Source organism: Carassius carassius, chromosome 8, assembly GCF_963082965.1.
Source record: "Carassius carassius chromosome 8, fCarCar2.1, whole genome shotgun sequence".
Lineage (NCBI taxonomy): Eukaryota > Metazoa > Chordata > Actinopteri > Cypriniformes > Cyprinidae > Carassius > Carassius carassius.
This window is the reverse complement of record NC_081762.1, coordinates 20,943,637-20,964,610: the sequence shown is the minus strand read 5'-3', so window position 1 is coordinate 20,964,610 and position 20,974 is coordinate 20,943,637. Positions and strand designations below refer to the sequence as shown.

The 20,974-nt window shown below is 36.1% G+C and overlaps 1 protein-coding gene across 2 annotated transcripts in view; it reads right to left on the bottom strand.

The window, feature by feature from the left end:
• LOC132145517 (uncharacterized protein KIAA1522 homolog) overlaps positions 1-15,170 on the bottom strand; it is a 42,973-nt gene extending 27,803 nt beyond the window's left edge. For both annotated transcript variants that reach the window (XM_059556611.1, XM_059556612.1), the window contains exons 1-2: positions 14,965-15,170; positions 13,356-13,650 (exon numbers count right to left, since the gene is read on the bottom strand). In XM_059556611.1, coding sequence (XP_059412594.1) covers positions 13,356-13,593 — 238 coding nt within the window. In that variant the 5' untranslated portion in view covers positions 13,594-13,650; positions 14,965-15,170. The remainder of the gene's footprint in view (positions 1-13,355; positions 13,651-14,964) is intronic.
• Between the last annotated feature and the right edge of the window lie 5,804 nt (positions 15,171-20,974).

Sequence of the window (20,974 nt, the reverse complement as noted above, 5' to 3'; positions counted from 1 at the left end):
TCCTTTGCCTTTATCCACTAAATCCCGGTGACTCCATCCACAAAATGTTTCCTTAATTGTTAGGCGGATGAATCTTATGAAAGCTGTTAAGTAAAACTGCAAAAGCTTTTTTTTTTTTTTTTTTTTTAAGAATATGCCCTTAGTAGCCTAAAGACAAAATGGTATTGTTAAATTTTTGCAGTTAGTGTTTGTTTATTTATTTATATATTTATGGAGGCTTGTTTCTGCCATGGAATGAAAGTTATTTTATTTTATATTTTATATTATTTTATACTTGTTTCTTGCAATTATGAGTTTATATCTCACAATTCTAACTTTTTTTTAGAGATATAAACTTACAATTTTCATGCTTTTCCTATACAAAATTAATAATAAAAAAGGGTAATTGCAACTTTTTTTTTTTTTTATCTCAGAATTGCAAGATTAGATCTTATTCAGAGTTTATATCTTGGAAATCACAGAATTGTAAGGGGAAAAACAATGACAGCATCAGTGAGGCGTGGCATGGAAGTGATCAGCTGACTGATTGACTCATCTTTCTCTTGAAAATATCCCATAGATTCCATACGGGGTTCAGGACAGTCATGTTGGCTGGCCAGTCAAGCACGGTAATATCATGGTCATCAAACCACTTGGAAGTGGTTTTGGCACTGTGGGCAGGGGCTAAAGTTCTGCTGCAAAATGAAATCAGCATCTCCATCAAGCCTGTCAGCAGACTGGAAGCAATAAAGTGCTCCAAAATCTTCTGGTAGACGGCTGCATTGACTTTGGACTTGATAAAACACAATGGAGCAACACCAGCAGACGTCACGGCACCCAATTCATCACTGACTTCAGAAACTTTACACTGGACCATGGCCGTAGCCAGGCTTTGAAAATTAGTGAGGTCCAGGGGGTTTCTATAATAACCCCCTTATTATAGAATTGTGCTATAATAACCCCTATAAATACAACAACTTATATAAACAAACACTTGAAAAGAGACAGAAATGTAGATTTTTTTTGGAGGGATGCTCATTTTTAAATCATACCCTATTTATTGCATCAAAGTTTAAGTCTAGTGCTCTTATGAATGTTTATAGCATGATTTGTGAAAGTTTAACTACTGAATGGCTTAACATAGACTCTTAATGGCCAGCGTTTGCGTATTTCATTTCATTCTGTACCCTAAGTTAACTTACTTGTTCTAAAGATCTCTGCACTAGTGTTAGCGTTTTGATAGCGTTGGTAACGTTTCTGATAGGTAATATCTTTTTTTTTCTTACCGAATGTCATACAGTATCTTGTCAGCAATACCCTGTCCATGGACTTTTTTGATCGGAGTGTCTATTTACACTAACTTCACCCACCAAACAAAAGACAATACCTAACCATCAGCTTCAGTGGCGCAGATATTTAACCGTGTGTCATACATATTTTTACGTGATTGACCCGGGTTCGAATCCGCTTTTTGGCAAACTTTTTTCTCCCTTTTCAAATTACATCAGAAAAGCATTTATTTTCAATGAAAATGAAGTAAATAATCAAAAAGTTGAAAATAAATTATTGGTTAGGGTAAGGGTAAGTTTAGGGAGGGCTTTATTTTCCCAAGAAGGTGGCATCCATTTAATAATTTGAAATAAAATTACAATTTACACTCTTTTATGTGTTACACAAGTTATTGCATACTGTTTTATAATGTACTACAATACTGAGGTGCAGATAACTTCCACTATTTGCAAAAAGTAGTATAAATAGCAGAAACTTATGCGTCATAAATAGCAGAGTTATGCGTCAAATTTTAAACAATGAAGCAAAATCACATTCATTTTTAACACAGTGAATTTGTCGTCTTGTGCATGCTATAAATCTCAGGGTGAAATAAGGTTAAAGGTTAAATTAGGTTAAATCTCATCCCTATTCTTCTGCATATCACTGTTGTTAACCTTGGGACGTCACTGCTAAACATTTTTGATGGCGATCAGCTGCAAAAAGGCTTGGTCCTCATCGGTTTTCTTCAGCATTGAGTAAAACAATTGAAAGTTTTTCAAAAGATCCCCTGGGGTTAATGTGTCGGCGTGACAGATTTTGATGCTGTTGTGTGAGAACAAGCAAAAGCCTGCATTTTTCCTCTTCCAGAGTGCCTCATCTTCTTAATCTCCTCACATATGATTGGATTTCGATGGCTTACATTTCTTCTCCACTGCAGAAACCACCACAGGTTCATCAGTGCCATCAAAATTATCATTTTTTGTTTGTTTGTTGATCACAATGTATAAAGTAGATGAGGAAAACTAGGATGCTGGGTGTATTCAAAGCAGCGCCATTGCTGTTTACAATCCGTGGAATGGTGCGGTGTGATTGGTTGAGCAGATATATCGCATTCTGCAGAGAAGGGAGAATGGCGTTTGTCATGGTTTGGAAAAAAGGAAGAAATTAAAAATTGACTTTTAAATACCAGCCAGATACTATATTAATTTTGTCAGGAACTCAATAAAAAAACGCATTTATCGCATTATGTCGCAATATATATATTTATTTTTTACATTTTGTTTTGATTTTTGGAGTCAAGACTGGACCGGGAAAGTCATGACATATATTCCACATATGTGGAAACATACAGATGATATCTCCTAAAACATTCCTGCTGTAGGCATGCAACTGAAATCTACACCAGACAGACAAAAAAACTAAACAAAAAAAAAACTTATTATTTAACTGCTAAGCCTCAAACTTCATCCAATCTCAACCACTGATATGCCAAAAATATTTGTTTGGCATATTTTATCCATTATTCATTCTTCCACCAGCATCTCTTTCTTTCTCTCTTTCTCTTTCTTTCTATTTCTGGTACAGTCCTCATGTCTCACTCTTCTTGTGTTTCCAACTTTCTCTCCCCCAGCTTACTGTCTTTCACTCTGTCTTTTACTGTTTCTCTCTATCAGGTAACCTAATATTTCATTTGACTCTGATCTATTCCAAGAAGTGCATTAATGGTATGATATAACAGATTCAGTGTCATCATCAGTTTGCCAAAAAGAACACAGAACATTTTAATCAATACTGTATTTACACGTGGTGGGGAGCAGGTGTACATTTCTTTCATATCAACTAATATTTAGAAAAAAACTAACTTTTCTGTCTAAATTAAGGAGATGGCAGTTAACAGTTACGTTTAAATGCAGAATATTTAGCATTTGTGTGTGACACAGCTGTAACTGAAACTAAGCCTGCCAAGGCTTTAGAAAAGTTAATTTATACATTACGTAATGAATGAAAAGGAATGCCCACTGGAGATTTTAGGAGGGGAACACAGTGCCCCAGGAATGTTTTTGACCTTTTCCAGGTACAAGTTGGGCCTCCCCTTTCCTTGTTTCCTCTCCTCCAACCTCCTCTCAATGTTATCAAGAGCCCAGGCTTTATAAATACTGAAAGCTTTGCAAATCACTGTTAATCTAAAACAGACAGAAGACACAAGAGGCCCCGGCATAAGCAGATGCTAACATAATGGAATCCTGGGAATCACGTTATCCTCTTGTAACTTGGCAGGGGAAACACTTTATGAATCATATAACAGTAAAGGATTGTAACAAAAACTATGACGACCATTTCAGTCAGCTGCCTCATACCTCACGCACTTCATTTCAAACTGATCCTCTCTTGAAACAGTCCTCTTTTGAAACATTATCCATATTACATCATTTGTTAAGACCACTAGTGCAAGTTATCATTCTTCACTAAAACCACCAGTTCTATCAAACCACAGTCAGAAGTACAAAACGTGCAAATACCAATACAAACCCTTCAACATCACTCTCAAGTTTGGCCATAGACCAGCTCCAGGTTTAATATCAGGTTTGACTAAGACAAGTATATCCTACATCAATTTATAGACACTTAGAAGTAGTCTGAATACCACAAGAAGCTTTCAGAGGGCATCATCACAGACTAATGGATAATAATGCCTTACAAATCAATGCCACCCTTATTTGGCTCTGCATTACGCTCTTTGCACAGACTCACAACACCGTTCTTCCATGTGACTCAGCTCATCTGAATTCTGTTGATTCTTCCTCTCCTGAACCTGTGAATGTGCTGTGGGACAGGCTATGCTAATTTAGAAGAGGTTTATGATGTGAAGAAAGGAATTTCACCTGACGGGAATTCAATGCCCTGAAGGTGTAGTGATATTACTGACTTCCTTCCTGCTGCCTGCTTCATTCATCACTGCTGAAGTGACAAAAGTATGTCAGTTGTTTTTATGTCATACCTCAGTTTTTCATAAGAAACTTTCTCACAGCTACAATTTTTTTATTGCTTTATTTATAGAGCTTTGTCAAAATGCCAAGTATGACTAAAATGATGCTGTATTAAAATGCATACTAGAACATGCATATTTTCATGTATAAACATCAATTTATACTGTGTAAGAAAAGTATTACCCATGATATTTCTAAAATAAATGATTTATTTTAATATTGTCAGTGTAGTAAGGTCAAACAACACATACAAATATATTTAGGCCTAAATGTAAGATTTATGTATTTGAATTGCATATGAAATTTACATCTATTTGGATTACACAGTTTTGAGATAAACTTTTTAGCTCATAAAAGTAATATAATGCATATGTCAGTTATGCATAAATGAAACCAACAGGTATACTTGGAAAAAAAATCATGGCATAGATTATGATTGATTAACTATTTGATTTAATTTAAATCATCATATTTTCAGAATTAATTTATTCAAATTGCTTTGAATCACCATCACTCTGTTCAGTGTGAAAACAACTAAATGTTATCAGTTAATGTTAAATTTAAACCTAAGTATTTTTGAGTAAAAATATTTTTCTATTTTGAAATTATTTAGTGCTTTTCAAAAAATGTATCATGCTTATCAATCAATACTTAATCATCATCATAATAATATTCAACACGCTATTTTTGACAGCCCTAAAAATATAGTTTTTACTTTTTAATCTTCTGAACCACATTTTTCCCCCACCAACCGCGGTTTTAATGCCCTGAACTACAGTAACTGAAACGAAATACTGGTCCAGTGTGTATCACTGCATTTAACATTTTTATTGTTAATTGTTACTTTAGGGGAACTTCTAGCAGAAGAATGCCATATTTTCAGATCGTGGATAACAGGTATTATTCATAAATCTCTTAATGACCAATTAGAATCAAGTATCCGACTAAGGCTTTTAGGCAGCATGGCTTCTAATACCTTCCTGGAAAATTCAATACAGCAGCCTGCTCACTGCTGTTTACATTGAGTCATACAGTTATGACGACACATAACTTTGTTAATTAGCAGGTCATGGCTCCTGTTGTCAAGGTGAACTATTTTTTTTTCTTGCCCCTCTAGCATTGTAACAGATTAAGACCCCCATCTGTGCATGAGTAAGCATGTGTGTGAGAGCCATTTCATAGCTTGTGTGAAGACAGAAGTGTGTTCAGGTACCTCGAGACTCCAGACAGAATCTGAGTGCATTTTAAATATGTACCCTGTATTAAATACTGCCAAGCCTGATGTTACAGAATGTAGAGTATTACAGTACATAAATATGATGACCAGACATCCTGGTTCTGTTAGGCCTATAGTTATTAAGATGCATAAAATTGTATTGTTTTTGTTTAGCATCAAGAATGATGACATACAAAGTATGATAACATGATAACATTCTGTTCATCATAATATATTGTCTGTTGCTTTAAATGCTTGAACTCTTTAAAGGCAGCTGGATTCTGATTGGCTGTGAAGGTTTTTATATTAATCAGCTGGAAAATCCCTCTGAAAGATATTCCATTGACCATTGGACAAAATATATCCAGAAGTGAAAGCCTCATTATTATACATGCAAATATGAATTGTGAAAATGTGTACTTTTAAAATTGCAAATTTGCTAACATTTAAAGATATGATTCAAATGATCTTGAAACAGCAGGTCTGCTGTGGCGGGAAATTAGTGTTTTGTTCCACACTGTCCTCTAGTGGCTGAAGATGAAGAGAGCTTGGCAAGCATTGCTGGCACATGCTTTATTAGATCAATGACAAGTAACTCAAACCTGCTGTTCTCACTGTTCTTAAGAACACAAACAACGCCAAAAAGCAAAACCATACTGAGAACATTTTCTTTAAGTAAACAGTTTTCTTTTGCACAAATCTGCAATTGTTCTGCATTTGCTGGGATATTTCTATCCAGGAATGAGGTGTGTAATACAAGCGGCATCAAGTCAAATTCCATCAACATGCATTCCTCCAGATCCAACACATGGCCAGTTTACTCAGTGCCAACCTACAAATGTAATTCACCTGCTACTAGAGGGATCTGCTTGTCCTTTTCTGATTATTGTTTTAACATTGTTTCCTCACTTTTAATTGTTCAAGACAATTTGTCTTCACAAGTTAAAAAGGAACAGCTAATCTTATGAGCAGCTCAGCCTGAACATTCATAGTATATCTCTGTGTTCATTGTTCCCTGTCTTCATTCCTAGCGTGCCTGCTCACAGTGCCAGAGTTATGAAGGCAGAACAGAATCAAGGTCAAGGTGAGATGACGAGTCATGATCCATTATAAGAAATGAAAAGGTGGAAGTAGACAAAGCAAAACACAGGGTGTGAAAAAGCTGTCAGTGGAGAGCAAAAAGCGGTGTGCTTCACAGCAAAAGCAGACAGAATTCTTTCCTCATTCATGCCTATAGTGTGATGTTTGTCTCTGAGTGATCAGACTATTTTATTACATCAACATGTAATCATAATTTATTCAGTTTTTTTTCTTAACACATGTTCTTGGTCTTATTGTGCACAACTCTTCAGTGCACTTTTTCAAAATATTTTTTTGTTGCAAATTTATGGTAAATAAATGGTAACAAAATAACTTGTTCTACCTCAGAAATAACTTAGCTTTTTTATGCAGTTGTATAGCATTGCAGAGTTAAGGCCTGTCCACACCAATACAGATGTTCGGCATGAAAATTCACAATACCTACATTCATAAAAATCAACAGGTAGCAATGCAACTACCATGTTCCAGGCCCAGAAAGGTACCAAAAACATTGTTAAAATAGTCCATGTGATGTCAGTGGTTCAACCATAATTTAAAAGCTACAAGAATCCTTTTGTGATAAAAAACAACAACAACAAACAAATGTGTCAGAGTTCAATGCGCTTTATGAGAGTAAAACAAGGCATGCGTGTCGTGTTGCTGACGCAGAGGCCAGCGTTGTGATAAAAAGCATTCTCGTAGCTTCATAACTTTACGGTTGAACAACTGATGTCACATGGACTATTTTAATGATTTCATTACCTTTCAACATGATAGCTGCATTGAGGTCTATGCAGGGTCAGAAAGATCTAGAATTTCATCAAAAATATCTTAATTTGTGTTCTGAAGATGAACAAAGCTGTTATGGGTCTGGAACAATGTTAGGGTGAGTAATTACTGACATAATTTTCATTTTTGGGTGAGCTAACCCTTTAAAGTAGTAATGTATTATTGCTATATTGAATTCACCCAAACCGATGATGATTTAATTATCTCATTAATTGAAGAAAGTAAGTCATTCAAGTTTAGAGGACATAAGGGTGAAAAAATGTTGACAGAATTTTCCTTTCTGGCTAAATTATAACTTTATAGCCAAGGTTATGAATCTTACAGCCATAATTTGCTAAAATTACATATATATGAAAGTCAACAACTAATCAAGTTCCATCCACAAGACAGAAGTAAAAATTCTTTGTAGTGCTGTGCAAACATACTCTGATAGACATAGTGACGGGATTATTCCATCTCTAATGGTATTAATAGATCTAAACAAAGAGATATGGAGGTCAAGAGGTCATGGGCTGTCTGCCATGACAACAGGGAAATGTGCCCATACTGTTATCTGGTTTCACAGCAGTGAATTCGGATGGATCAGCACCCCTTGCTGAGCTTGTGTGTGCTTGCCGGACAGTTGGGTGTTACCGTCATGACCCAGACTGAGGTCAGAGAACTTGTTCGTGACCTTGGCAGCTTCTTTTAGACTCTCCTCATTGCTGTGCTTTCTCTCTGGAGCTCTAAACTGCAATTTCATCCATTAATGCTGTCAGAGCGTCCTTTTTTCACTACACCAACATCAGCCACAGCCAAAATGAAACACTCCAGCTAAGAGGATCAGCACTTGGATAGTGTATTGAAGCTATGTAAAATCTTACTGTATAGGAGTTAGCGACTAGGTGTGTGAGAGGTGTGCCTTAGTCTCCCTGACAGGTTTGTGGTAATAAGAAAAAGATTGAATGCTTTCTGATGTAAATGAAGAAATGAAGTGAGTTCCCTGGCTGTTGCCATATGCAGGCTGGAAGTATTTGTTGGAGTAAACGGTGAAACGAGCATGTCAACAGGTGTATTCATTACTGTGAGTTACATAATGAAAGCCATAAACACTGACACATGAGACGGCTTGGCTGATTGGGACTCGTAGGTAAGGCATGCACAGAAAATGTAGAAGTTTTTATTTGACACAGTTAATATACAGAATGAAAAGTCAAAGAAAATACACTGGTTCTGTATACACTGTGGTTTGCAGTCAGAGAGATTTTTTTTTTTAAAGAAATGTATACTTTTATTAAGCAAGGATGCATTGAATTGACCAAAAGTTATATAGTAAAGACATTTATGATGTTACAAAAGATTTCTATTTTGAATAAAACTCTAAGGATCCTGGAGGGAGTGTATACAAAATTATTAAGCAGCACAACTGGCTTTGACATTAATTTAAAAATAAAATAAAAATTGTACTTTACAATATTAATGATTATTATTGTATGTAAAGAAATAAATTATACTTTGTGAGCAAGATACTATCAAAAACAAACAAACAAAAAAATCTTTGGTGATAATCCTGTGGAATTGTGGTTTTACTTTATATGTTGCAAAATATTTTGAATGTAGCTGATAATACTAGACTCTTTCTGATAGAATAATTGACTCCTAATTTATTATTGATTATTAATGAGCACCCAAGTTAGTAATGCGGCCATGACATGAACCAGAGAAGCTGTTACACTTCAGAATACATTAATATTTAATCATATTTTCAGTATACCAGTGAGCTAAAATGATTTTGTGAGTCACAATACTTCTTACAAACAGTACAAAGTGATGTTATTGGTTTGGAAATAAGACAAAGTAACATGATTGTAAAAATGATTTACAACTGCAATGTAGTCTTACTCAATACTGGAATTATTTTATAATCCTTGGAATGTGTGTCAGCCAGAATCAGGAATTTAGTTTGTGGCCATTATATAAAAACATTTGATTGAGTAATATTGAGAATGACCAATCAGAATGAAGTACAGCAGAGAGCTGTTTAATATGCAAAGATATTTATTAAATGATCATGCATGTGTGGAACTTGAAGGGCTGGTGCTCCTATTCTGTGGAAATCTGCAGAGTTTTCTGTGGAATTCCCTTATTGTATATTTTGTAAAGGCCTAGTTATTCTCACAATCTTCTAAGCAACACTAAATGTACTTCTTGTGAAAACATGCTGTCATGTTCCTCTACTCTGCAAGACACAGTTTTAATCCTAATGTCTATCACAGTTTCCCATTCTGACCTCATGTGCTCTTTAACCATCCTCTGGGCAGAGAAGCGCTCAGAACATTAAATTACTGTCTTTTGTCACTCGGTTCCTTTGTGTTTCAGTGACGTGCGTTGGGATGTATATCAGTGTCTCCAAACGCCATTAAACATTCACATGTTCTTTATTTCAGAGCTATTACAGGAAGCTTGTGTTTCATTTAACCCTCCTCCGTTTGACCACAAGTCATCATTCTGGCATTCTAGATCATCATTAACAGATGTCTGGCCTCCACAATAAGAAGGACCAGTTTAGTAACATCTGCCTTCTTCTTCAATTTTTTTTTATTATTTCCACTACACTTGTTATAAGAGTCCCTGCACATCAGAAACTTTGTGAAAAATGTTCTTTTTGAAGGTCACATTATTTTGAAAGTTCATGATAAGTACAAAAGTAAAAGTTATCCTGATTAAATAATATAATATTATGCTTTAAAAGACAAAATGTTAAAAGTTATCCTGATTAAATAATATAATATTATGCTTTAAAAGAGACAAAGCTCTGTTTTCCCTGCTTTTACTCATGTGATAAAGGATCAGTGTTTACTGTGTCTATGATTTGCATTAGAGGGAAACCCATGCACAGTGATCTCACCCTTCAAAAAGCTTCCGGACCTGACAGAGCCCTCTGGCTGGAGGGATGGGGGCAGACAGAGGCTGAGCTCAGTCAATCAGGGGTGACGCAAGGAGTTAGTGCTGCACTGTTGAGCCTCTAAGCCCAGAAACGTCCTGAATCAGGATAGCCCAAATGATTTGTTTGGGCCTACAAGAAGCAGCATGTCCCAAATCCTATTTCTGTATGTAGACTGGAATATCACAGAGTCTTGTGGGTCTTGTGCCTTAATGTAACTATATAGCAATGTCCTATAGCATCTACACAAAGTCCCGTAAAACCTGCCTAGCAATGTACTAAATGTGCTATTAACCAAGCGCAGACATGCATCAATCACTCACATCGTCTTCTGTGAATTAGTAACTTCAGGTATTGCAATTAAATTCATAATTTTTAAATTATTTTAGAATAATAATTCAAATAATAATGTAATGTTATTGAACACTTAACTGTATCTGAATTGCAATTATATAAAAAATGTATTATAGTTTAAATTGATATAAAAATATAATTAGCTGAACTTTAGTTTTTGACCCACTTATGTAGGAATTCAGTAGAACTTTGTTTTACTCTGTTATGATTAAAGTTTACGGTTGAATGTACAATGAAGTTGGAAATTAGTACATTTAAAATATTAACTTTAAATGTAATATTAAATGACACATTACATCACATCAAAATACAGTGTACTTCTGTAAAGTATGACAAAATATCATTTCAATAATTTGAAATGTACTTTAAAGTTAACTTAAGTGTACTCTATGTTGTTTTATTAATATTATTTTATCTACAAGTCCAGTTTTTTTTTTTTAAATACGTTTCGGATACACTACAAGTACACATGCATTAAAATTAAATGTACTTTTTGGGTTGGAGACTGTGAAACTAGATAAAAAAAGAGATTATGAAGAAAATAAGAAAATAAAGAAAAAGGATGTAATATTACAAAGCATTTCAGAAAAATCAGTCATCTTTCAATAGCACAGCATGTGTCTCATCTCTCAGACCTTTCCACACGTTGGCTTTGTCTCCCTCTCATGAAGACCAGAAAATGCTATAAATTGTGGAGTTTAAGAAGAGAATATGAGACTAGAAGACTCTGAATGACATGTTATCCTCGGTGTATGTCCAGCTAAAATCCCAAGTGCCTCTTAACTCACAGACTCTGGCAACCCAAAGTCTACTTGCTTTTTCATTGTAACAGAGGGAGTGTGTGCGACTTAGGGCAAGAGGAGAAAAATCCAGAAACGGAGACTTTTTTACATAGTATTCTGCTCTTCTGGTTGGACCTCTACATAAAATTGGCCCAGCATTTCTAAAAGAGTCAGTGTCCAAGAGGACCTCGGGGCCGGCTTTGCAAAACTTTCCCAAGAACACTTAGCAGAAAGGTTGGGGATATAATGCTGAATGTAGTGTCCAATATTGTTCTTACAATCTTAGGTTCCACATGGCAGAGATCCTCAATCCACTTGCTGAAGGTCTAGTTACAGCACGTCTCTCTCTAACTTTTAGTTTATTTCTAAGGCAGTTGATAGGGTGTAAAAGGGGTTATTATAGTGGTTGTGGGAGGATTATTGGGTGTTTCTAGCTTGTTGCTATACTGTAGTGTTGTTAGGTGATTGCTAGAGCATTGATACAGTGTTCCCAGGAAGTCTTGAGATGATGACATCACTGAATTCAGTGATGAACTGCCTTTAACGGTCATTTTGCATTATTGACACACTGTTTTCCTAATGAATGTTGTTCAGTTGCTTTGACGCAATGTATTTTGTTTAAAGCGCTATATAAATAGAGGTGACTTGACTTGGTTTGGGATCAGTTTGATGGTTTTTAAATATCAAAAAAATTGTATAGACTATTTGGTTAACAAACAAAACCCAAGTGTGCATGTACTGCATCCAATCAGTCATCATGATGTTACTAAACACACACACACTGCAGAAGTGGCTGATGCTGATGTGAGGTCGCCATCACATCAGGATCAGCAGACAAATGTGATGATTCATGAGTTGATGGGTTTTTAGTGTGATAAGGGATCAGATTTTAAATGAATAGCTGTATATTCAAGTGATCACAATGCCAAATATAAATATAAGGTACATGGAAAAGAGTGGGAGACTTAAATCTCAAGACTTGAATGGAGGGAGATGACACAAAGGCTCTAATATCATTGTAACTGAAATTAGAGCACACTTGAACGAATGTGAAATACCTGTCAATTACATTAGTTATTCCGATCACTTATATTGGGTTCTTTTTGCATTTAATTTGTCTTATGATTGTTGACATTGAAAATAATGCACTTTTTTTTATTTTCAGAGGGAATCGGTCAATTTCTTGATTGCTGTTTTGACACACTGTCTGCCTGCATATTGTAGTCAAATTTGATAATTCTCTTTTATGTATTTGTCCTGATTTGACTCAGTTTCCTGTGAAATTTATCTATTTTTATAATATTTTATAATTATCATTATTTTGTTAAAAAATTGTCCTTACATGGCATGGCAAAAACAATTTATCACTTTATTTAGACTTTTATTTATTTGTATGTTTTTGAGTGGGCGGGTTTTGGTGAGCTTTTGGGATGGAAATCGTCCATCCAATCTGGCAACACTGATAGGACCATGCTTATTATGTCGCATTCAAACTGATACGCCAAGAAAACATTCAGCAGTGACAACACAACACAATGCCACTGATTTGCTTAGAGATTCATAATAGCATATCAACACTGTTTTGTCTTTGCATTAGAAAAGTTGAACCCAAAAGCAAGTGTAAAGTAGGAAGTCATAAAGCAAAAAGAAACAACAAAAAAGCAGATAAGCCATTCCAGAGAAGACATGTCCTTGTGATTGTAGCCTAATCCTGCTTGAATAAGTGATGCCTCAGCGATAACCGTTCAAATAATGCAAGAAAGAAATTCCATGTTCAAGGTTTGGACAGACTGGCACCAGAGAACGTGGCAAACACTAAACTCCTTGGTATTTTGAAACCCCTCCGTCTATGGTATCAAAATCAGGCATGTTTGATTAGCATCAACTAATCCAAATCTTCAAAAACAAACTTGGTAATACGCAACTAGTTAGAAATACACTGCATCTGAAGCAAGCAAGGAGTTTTTGCTTACCTTTAGAGTCACCACTGGCATGAATCTGTTTGGCTGTAGTGCTCTCTTCAGACCGTCCACATGGACCTCCTGACCTGCTATGCCCATTACTGAGACTCCTCTTGCGTTTACTGCCCTTGAACCAGCTGAAAGCCCGGCCCAAGGATGAACCCCGTTTCTTCTTACTGGCCTGCTGCAAGGCCAGGATCTCAGTAATGTCTTTGGGCACCAGATCCCCCGCAGAGCTGCTCCTGGACATCCTGAGACCACTGATGACCACTGATCTCTGACTGCTCTCCTATTCCACTCAAAACACCTGCCACAACATCAAGAGAGAGGAGAAACATGACCATTTACATTTCTGAAAAAAATGTCAAGTAGTGTATCCCTAAAGTATCACCAATTTGAAAACATTGGAATTTACACATCCTAACTACAGTATAACTTTCAAACCCTTTTTTAAATATACAATATATATTTTAATAAAAAAATATGAATATACTTATTATGAAATACTAATTCATAAATATCAGTACGTTTTTGGGCAGTTGCACCACATGACATTTTACAGCCTGAACTTACCTTGTCATAGAGTTATGTCAGATAAATTGAAATGTTACAAGACTTATTGACCTCAACACACTGTCAATATTGCAATTTAATATCCTGTTTTATGCTTTTGACGTGGTGGATGAAAGTTTCCCCAAATATCAATAAGCATCAAAGCAGTTTTGTTAAAATATTTTTTCTAACAATAACAACTCTTATTATCTACCCATGAAATCAGACAGGCTTAGAATAATTTTCACGTCCAATCTCAAATATCTGTTGGGAATGGTTTTCCAAGAGCAAGAACCAGGACCAGGATGAGCACATTTGTTACAGGTATAGTATCTCTTGAGCAACCTGGGATTGAGGGCACAAATCGGGGACTGAACACACAGCGTTTTCATTACCAGCCCAGATCTTTAACCATTAACAGAAGAAATGCCCAGAAGTCAGCAGCCACTTCAGCTACTGTGTCTATATCAAGTCTCTCTTAGTACCCATAGAAACAGTGAAATCTGAGAAAAGTTACTATTACTCCCTCTCCAAAGATGCCTCACATGTGTTTTGTATCAGGTACTTGCAAGTCCCATTTCAGCATTCATGTGCAAATGTAGCGTCTACACCCTCATTCCCTGAAAACATTTATACTCGCTAAGCCTTCTAATCTCAGTCATGGTGCGAGAACTGGAGGTATGAGAGACAAAACAAAAGTAAAAGAGTATATGGGAGAGAAAAACACTCCAGAGAAGCCAGAGAAGTTCCTCTCCCTCTGAGAAAATATTCAGAAGTAAACTCCACTATATCCAACTCACCTACAAGATCTTCAGTTTGCTGCTATTGACCATGTATTCAGTATTTCTCTCTCAATTTCTCAATCTTACCTCAGTGCAGTAATTCGACAGCATCAAAATCTCTGGATGGAGTAACACACACCACTATTACACACTCACAAACCCAAACTCTCAACACACCATCACACTAACACAACTACAGCGTGCAACTCAAAACAGTCGTCACATTCCCAAACACACATTTTAGTGGCAACACACACACAAAAGCACACAAAAACACCAGAGGGTACCTTGCTTTCCTTTCCTGCGTCCTTTTGTCTGTGTTTCTCAGTGTGGGTCTTGTCTTTGCTGCAGTGCTGTGTTGTACTGTTTATTCAGCTCTTTTTGGGTGAGTGGAGCTCCATGCTGGTCAGTCCTCCCCCTCCTGTCCTGTCTCCTGGTCACCATTCAGCGCAGTGCAGAGAGGAACTGCAGTTCACACGTGTATTCCACCCAACTATTTCACAATGACAAGCTGGCTCCCTCCCTCCCTGACTCTCTCCTCCTCTTATCGCTCTCTCTCTTTCTCTCTCTCACGCTCCCACCACAAAGTACACACCGTTTCACTCCTCTCTACCTCCACTTATCGCTCTTAGACATCTTCTGTCCACTCCTCTTGTTTCTCTTCCTCATGCACTCATTGGTTTTTGTTAACTTATACTATCTCATCTTAATCAGAGGTGATGGAGAGACACCATCCAGGCTGGCTTTGGTTTCGAAGCAGTGACATGAAGCCAAAAGGCTGATCATGGTGTTCAGCATATGAAAAAAGCGCAGCACATGCCACATGTTCATTATGAGCTACATGTGATTTATGGACTCTGGAACCTGAGATGTAGCATGCCTTCGGACATGATTGACAGGCTTAGAGGCTTGTAGACTAATAACAAAGGAATAAACCAAAACATGGAAAGATTTCCTCTTTTTGGCTCCTAAAAGTATTTTGAGATTTCAGCTACATGGTTTTTATTATATCAGAGAGCAGATTATTAGATTGATTATTATATCAAGTGCTATTTATTGTAAAGACAGATAGGACAAGCAAAACAGACAAAATAAAGTATTTTTAAATTAAAAAAAAAATGGATTTCCTGTTCAAAAAGAATACAAGTGTCTGGGCACTTTGCAGTTGTGAAATGCTAGTGGATCATGTTCATAATTAATATGATAAATGATACCTGTGATTAGGGTTATTATCATTAACTACAGCTAAAATTAAAACAGGAAACATTTTCCTTATTTGAAATAAAATAAATGTTAACTGAAATTATTTAATTCAACTAACTGCCAAAGCTTCACTTCTACTAAAGTACTAAAATAGCTAAAACTGACATAAAAATGTATAAGAACTATATAAAAAAATGTAAAATAAAAATATATAAATTAAAAAATTTAAAAACGACAAAACAAAATAATTACAACTTTATCTAAAATTAAAACTAATTTTTTTTTATCTATTATAGTACATTACTGATACTTAACTAACACTGGGTTGCCCTGATAGGACACTTGTGTGAAATAGAAGGGAACTGACTTCATAAATCCATTTAAATCACCATCTCGTTGAGACCAGCTGGTTAAAAGAAAGGTCAGCTGTAAAAAAAACTGTCTATTAGTTGTTTGCAGATGCTACTTTATATTTTGTATCTTATAGGATATTGTAATATATTTTTGTAGCTAATATAGTGACAGACATACATTTTTTAAGTGTGGCTCAAGTGCCCAAATACTTTTGGGGCCACTGTCTGCCTTAATGAGGTCTGGTAACCAGTGGAAATGGTTAGAGGAGGGTATGTGCAGGGACTTGTCTCCTTAATGTATCGAGTAGCTCTTTAACTTCTGATGGTGATTCACCCTCTAGGGAATTTTCTCTTGAACTTTGAGAGCTCGGTTGCTGTGAATTCACTATTTTCGTTCTTTAGCAGCACAGAGAAGCCACAGAAAGCAGGCTAAGAATAGCAGAGCTAATAGTGATGTCATGTCCCGTGGGAATCAGTGGCAAGGGATCTGTTACTCGGCTCATCTGGTTTCATTTTAAATCCTGTCTAACGGTGAGCTAACTCAAAGATGTTAATGTTGTCACTCTGACAATATCCTCTGAGATGACGTTTTCTGTCTGTCGCTAATGTTTTTCATGTTTATTGTACAAGCTAAGGGTATGGACTATGGTAGCCTATTTATTAACCTGTTATCTTAATTTTGATGATATACATTAATCTGAAACAAATACATTACAATGCATTACAATGATCAAGTGACATTAAAGCCCTTTATAATGTTACAAAAGATTTCAATTTCAGATAAATTCTGTTCTTTTAAATTTCTAACAAAGAATCCTGCAAAACAAATATGTGTCAGTTTCCACAAATATATAATGCAGCACAGCAGTCTTCAACAACTGATAATATATTCATAATTCAATAATAAATGTTTCTTGAGCACTAAATCAGGAAATAATAATGAACTCTGACAGATTTGCCATTACTGGAATAAATGACACGTTAAAACATTAAAACAAAAAAGTTTTAATCACAATATTGCAGTTTTCACTTATAATACTCAAAAATATTTGTGGGATATTTTAGCCTTATTTTAGTCTATATTTCAAATATTTTTAGTTTAAGCATTAATCTTATCCATATTGAATGAATGCAAAGTTCTGTCATGAAACTCTAAATGGTGCAGACAGATGGGACATTGACACAAATTGATGATATTCACAGCGCTAAACTACTAGGTACAAGCTGATTGGTTCATGTTGCATACACAGCCAATGAGCATACTGCTTTATATTTAAATGTCTGGTTAGCATCCACTAAAGCGTTTTGCAGTGAGCTTTCAGAGTTCCTCCATCTTCCCAGCTCCACCTGGATAGATACTACGGGTTATTATATATATGCTACTTGTGCAGCAGCAGTATGTCTTAAATACTCACAGCACTGCACCAGCATATGTATTGGCAGTAGCAAATTCATGTACTTGTTTGCAGCAGCAGCAATAATCTGAAAAAAAGCAATAACCAACAGCAGCAGTAATTCAGCAGCAGCAGCAACAGCAGTGTAGCAGATCTATTCTGCCAAGACCAAATACATTAACAGTGTCAACTTTTTTTCAATTTTGTCATGATAGAAATGAGCTTTGGCACCTGATTCATTCATATAGTATGTTACTGTGAAACTGTGGCGCTCTTGATTTGTCCTGTGGGATTTTTCAGAGATGTGTCAAAGCGGTCTGTCAATGTTTGCACTACAGTCTCACAAACAATGTGATTTCTAAGTTCCTTTTATCTGGATTCTAAAGAGAGACAAAAAACTATGAGTATCTCTAAAATGACAGTATTATTTCAGCCTCTGCAATGAAATAAAGCCTTGTTGTCTGGCGCAACCCTTCTGGAACTATGTTTAATGTGTTGTTGATGTATTTTCTACCATGCCATGGCCATTTACAAGAAAATTTTGTGACTGTCAACAGAGATAAGAGAGACATGTGTGTCAGGATATGTACCCAGGATGACTCAATATGCTCTGTAAACACAAGCCTGCTTATTTTAAGAGCTTGTTTGACTTTCTTTCTGCTTTGAAAAGCACAGATGGAGAACCTCGGGCCCTGGCCTCCTTCCTCAAACTGGGCTGGACCAGATATGATGAAGTAAATCAGCACTATCTAGGGATCACAATCTGGATCTGTTTTATAGGGCCACTGAGTAAAGATGCATGCACACAATTTTCTTCAGCCAACCACAGTTTGCAATCGGACATGATCATTAACCAGCGCAGGACAACAGAGTTCATGTGTTGCTTCAAAGAAGGTTAAAATATGTCATGGATGTTCTGTCAGCAACCTCTGTATTGTATAGAGAGAAAGAAAACTTGTGGGGGATTGGGTGAGGTTACTGTGAGTCAGACTTAAACTCAGTCCCTATGAACAGATTGAAATGTTTAAATGTTGCTGTAGTAACTATGAAGAAAACAGTCATTCTCTGCCTTCACAAAAGCCTCAGTGTTTTGTTGTGAAAGTATGGAGCTCAATCTGTGGGTATATTTTGAGTACTACTATACACAATCTTTTACCACTAGAAGAAACTCAACCTTGCCAAATCCTTTGATCACTGAATTGCATTGGGAAAATTTAACTTTTCCTCATTTCCAGCTAGATAAATCAAGCCTTTCTCAAGGTTACTAAAGAATTGCTTGTGAAAAACATTTATTTTTAGTGATTTACAAATGAGGAAAGCACAAGCAATTTATCACGAAGAGAATGTTAGTAGAGATGAGTTAGTTTTGTTGTGTTGTTAGTCTTGCGGTGCAGCTAAATTAAAAAGACTCTTTCAAAGATGGTTTCAAAACATGGACCAATCTGGGCCTGGAATAGGTATTTTAACAAATGAACAAGTGTATTGAATATATGCATATTAGTGATGATGCACAGTATGGGAGTTAGTTTTGATCTGTTTCATGTCATAATCCAAGAAAGCTTGTTCTACCAAGAAGAGGGAACAGAGAGTGAAGGTCAAGCTATTCAAACTGATCTCATGGGAAAACTATTTTATGAGGTGGCAATTTTGTATTAATTTATACAATCTGCAACATCAAAAAAAGTAAGATTTTTAGAAAAAAAGTATGCAAGAAAGTCTACCCCTAAACATAACCAGCAGGAATTATAAGAGTTCATATAAATTAGCCAACAATTTTCCCAAAATTAAAAACTGTAAATTGTACAAATGTATAAATTACAAATAAGACTGTTAAGATATTAGCATTTTGGTATAATTGAGAATCAAACACTACCCTCGGGTTCCTCTTCTGGCTGCAGTGATTTGTTGAACCATCTGTGATGAATATCCTAACAGGTATAGCACAGTTGGCCTATGCTATCTGCCAGAAAACCAGGATTTATGGTTGTGATGGATTTTCAAAGGCCTTTAGTTAAAGGTGCAATAGGAGATCTTGGAAAATGCTAACCTTAACCTGATAGCACTGAAAGCGAACGTCCCTCCCTCCCTGCAATCGATGTCCAAAGCCACGCCCCCTGAACACATTTATGCTCACAGACCAGAACACCAGAGACAACATTACTACAATAGGCTACATCAGTGGTTCCCAATTCCAGTCCATGTTAAAGTGAAGTCGGACCGAGCGTTTTGATTGGACGTACATTTCTTGGTCCTGCGCCTTCCACAGAATATATAAATACAGATTTAAACCACTTAACTTAATGATTGCTATCGGGTTTTGCTGCAGAATTCATGTAAATGTTTTCAAAAAAATATGAGCTTCACATGTAACAGTAATTGTAATGTTATGTAATAAAGTAATGTTATAAAGCTTCAAGAATACTTTTTGTGTGCAAAGAAAACAAAAATAATGACTTTATTCAACAATTTGTCTCCTCCACATCACTCTACACCATTTTGGAGAGTATAACTCTGTTGGACAACTACTTGATTGTCTCGACGACATAAAGGCCTGGATGGCTCTGAACTTTTTACATTTTAATGATAAAAAACAGAAGTGATGGTTTTTTGAGGCACCACTGGTAGATCTGGGCTCCTTGGCACCCTATATTAAACCTAGTATCACAAACCTAGGAGTAAAAGTGGACCCTTAGCTTAAATTTGACAGTCAGATCAAAGCTGTTGTCAAATCAAGCTTCTTTCATTTAAGGCAGCTGGCCAAAATAAAGCCAATTCTGTCAAGACAACATTTTGAAACCGTAATCTTTGTAACTACACGGCTGGACTACTGTAATTCACTATATGTGGGGGTTAGTGGGTCCTCCATCACCCGTCTCCAGATGAATGCAGCAGCACGTCTTTTAACGGGCATACGTAAACATGAGCACATTTCCCCTATTTTAGCTTCATTACACTGGCTGCCTATTCAATTTAGGATCCATTTTAAAATTCTGTTATTTTCTTTTTAAATCACTAAATGGTCTTGCCCCACCATACCTCTCTGAGATTCTACACTCTTATAAACCCGTCCGCTCTCTCAGATCTGATGATCAGCTGCTCCTGACTGTGCCTAAAACTAAGCGTAAGCTCAGAGGGGACCGTGCCTTTGCTGTGTCTACCCCTAAACTATGGAATGATCTGCCTTTGCATGTTAAGCAGGCCTCTTCTTTATCTGTTTTTAAAACCCTTCTTAAAACCCATCTTTTCTCTTTGGCTTTTGACACCTAAGATGTCGACTTTATTTACTTGATTTAATTTGTTATTTTGAATGCTTTTATTGTGTGGTTATTAATTGTACATATATTTAT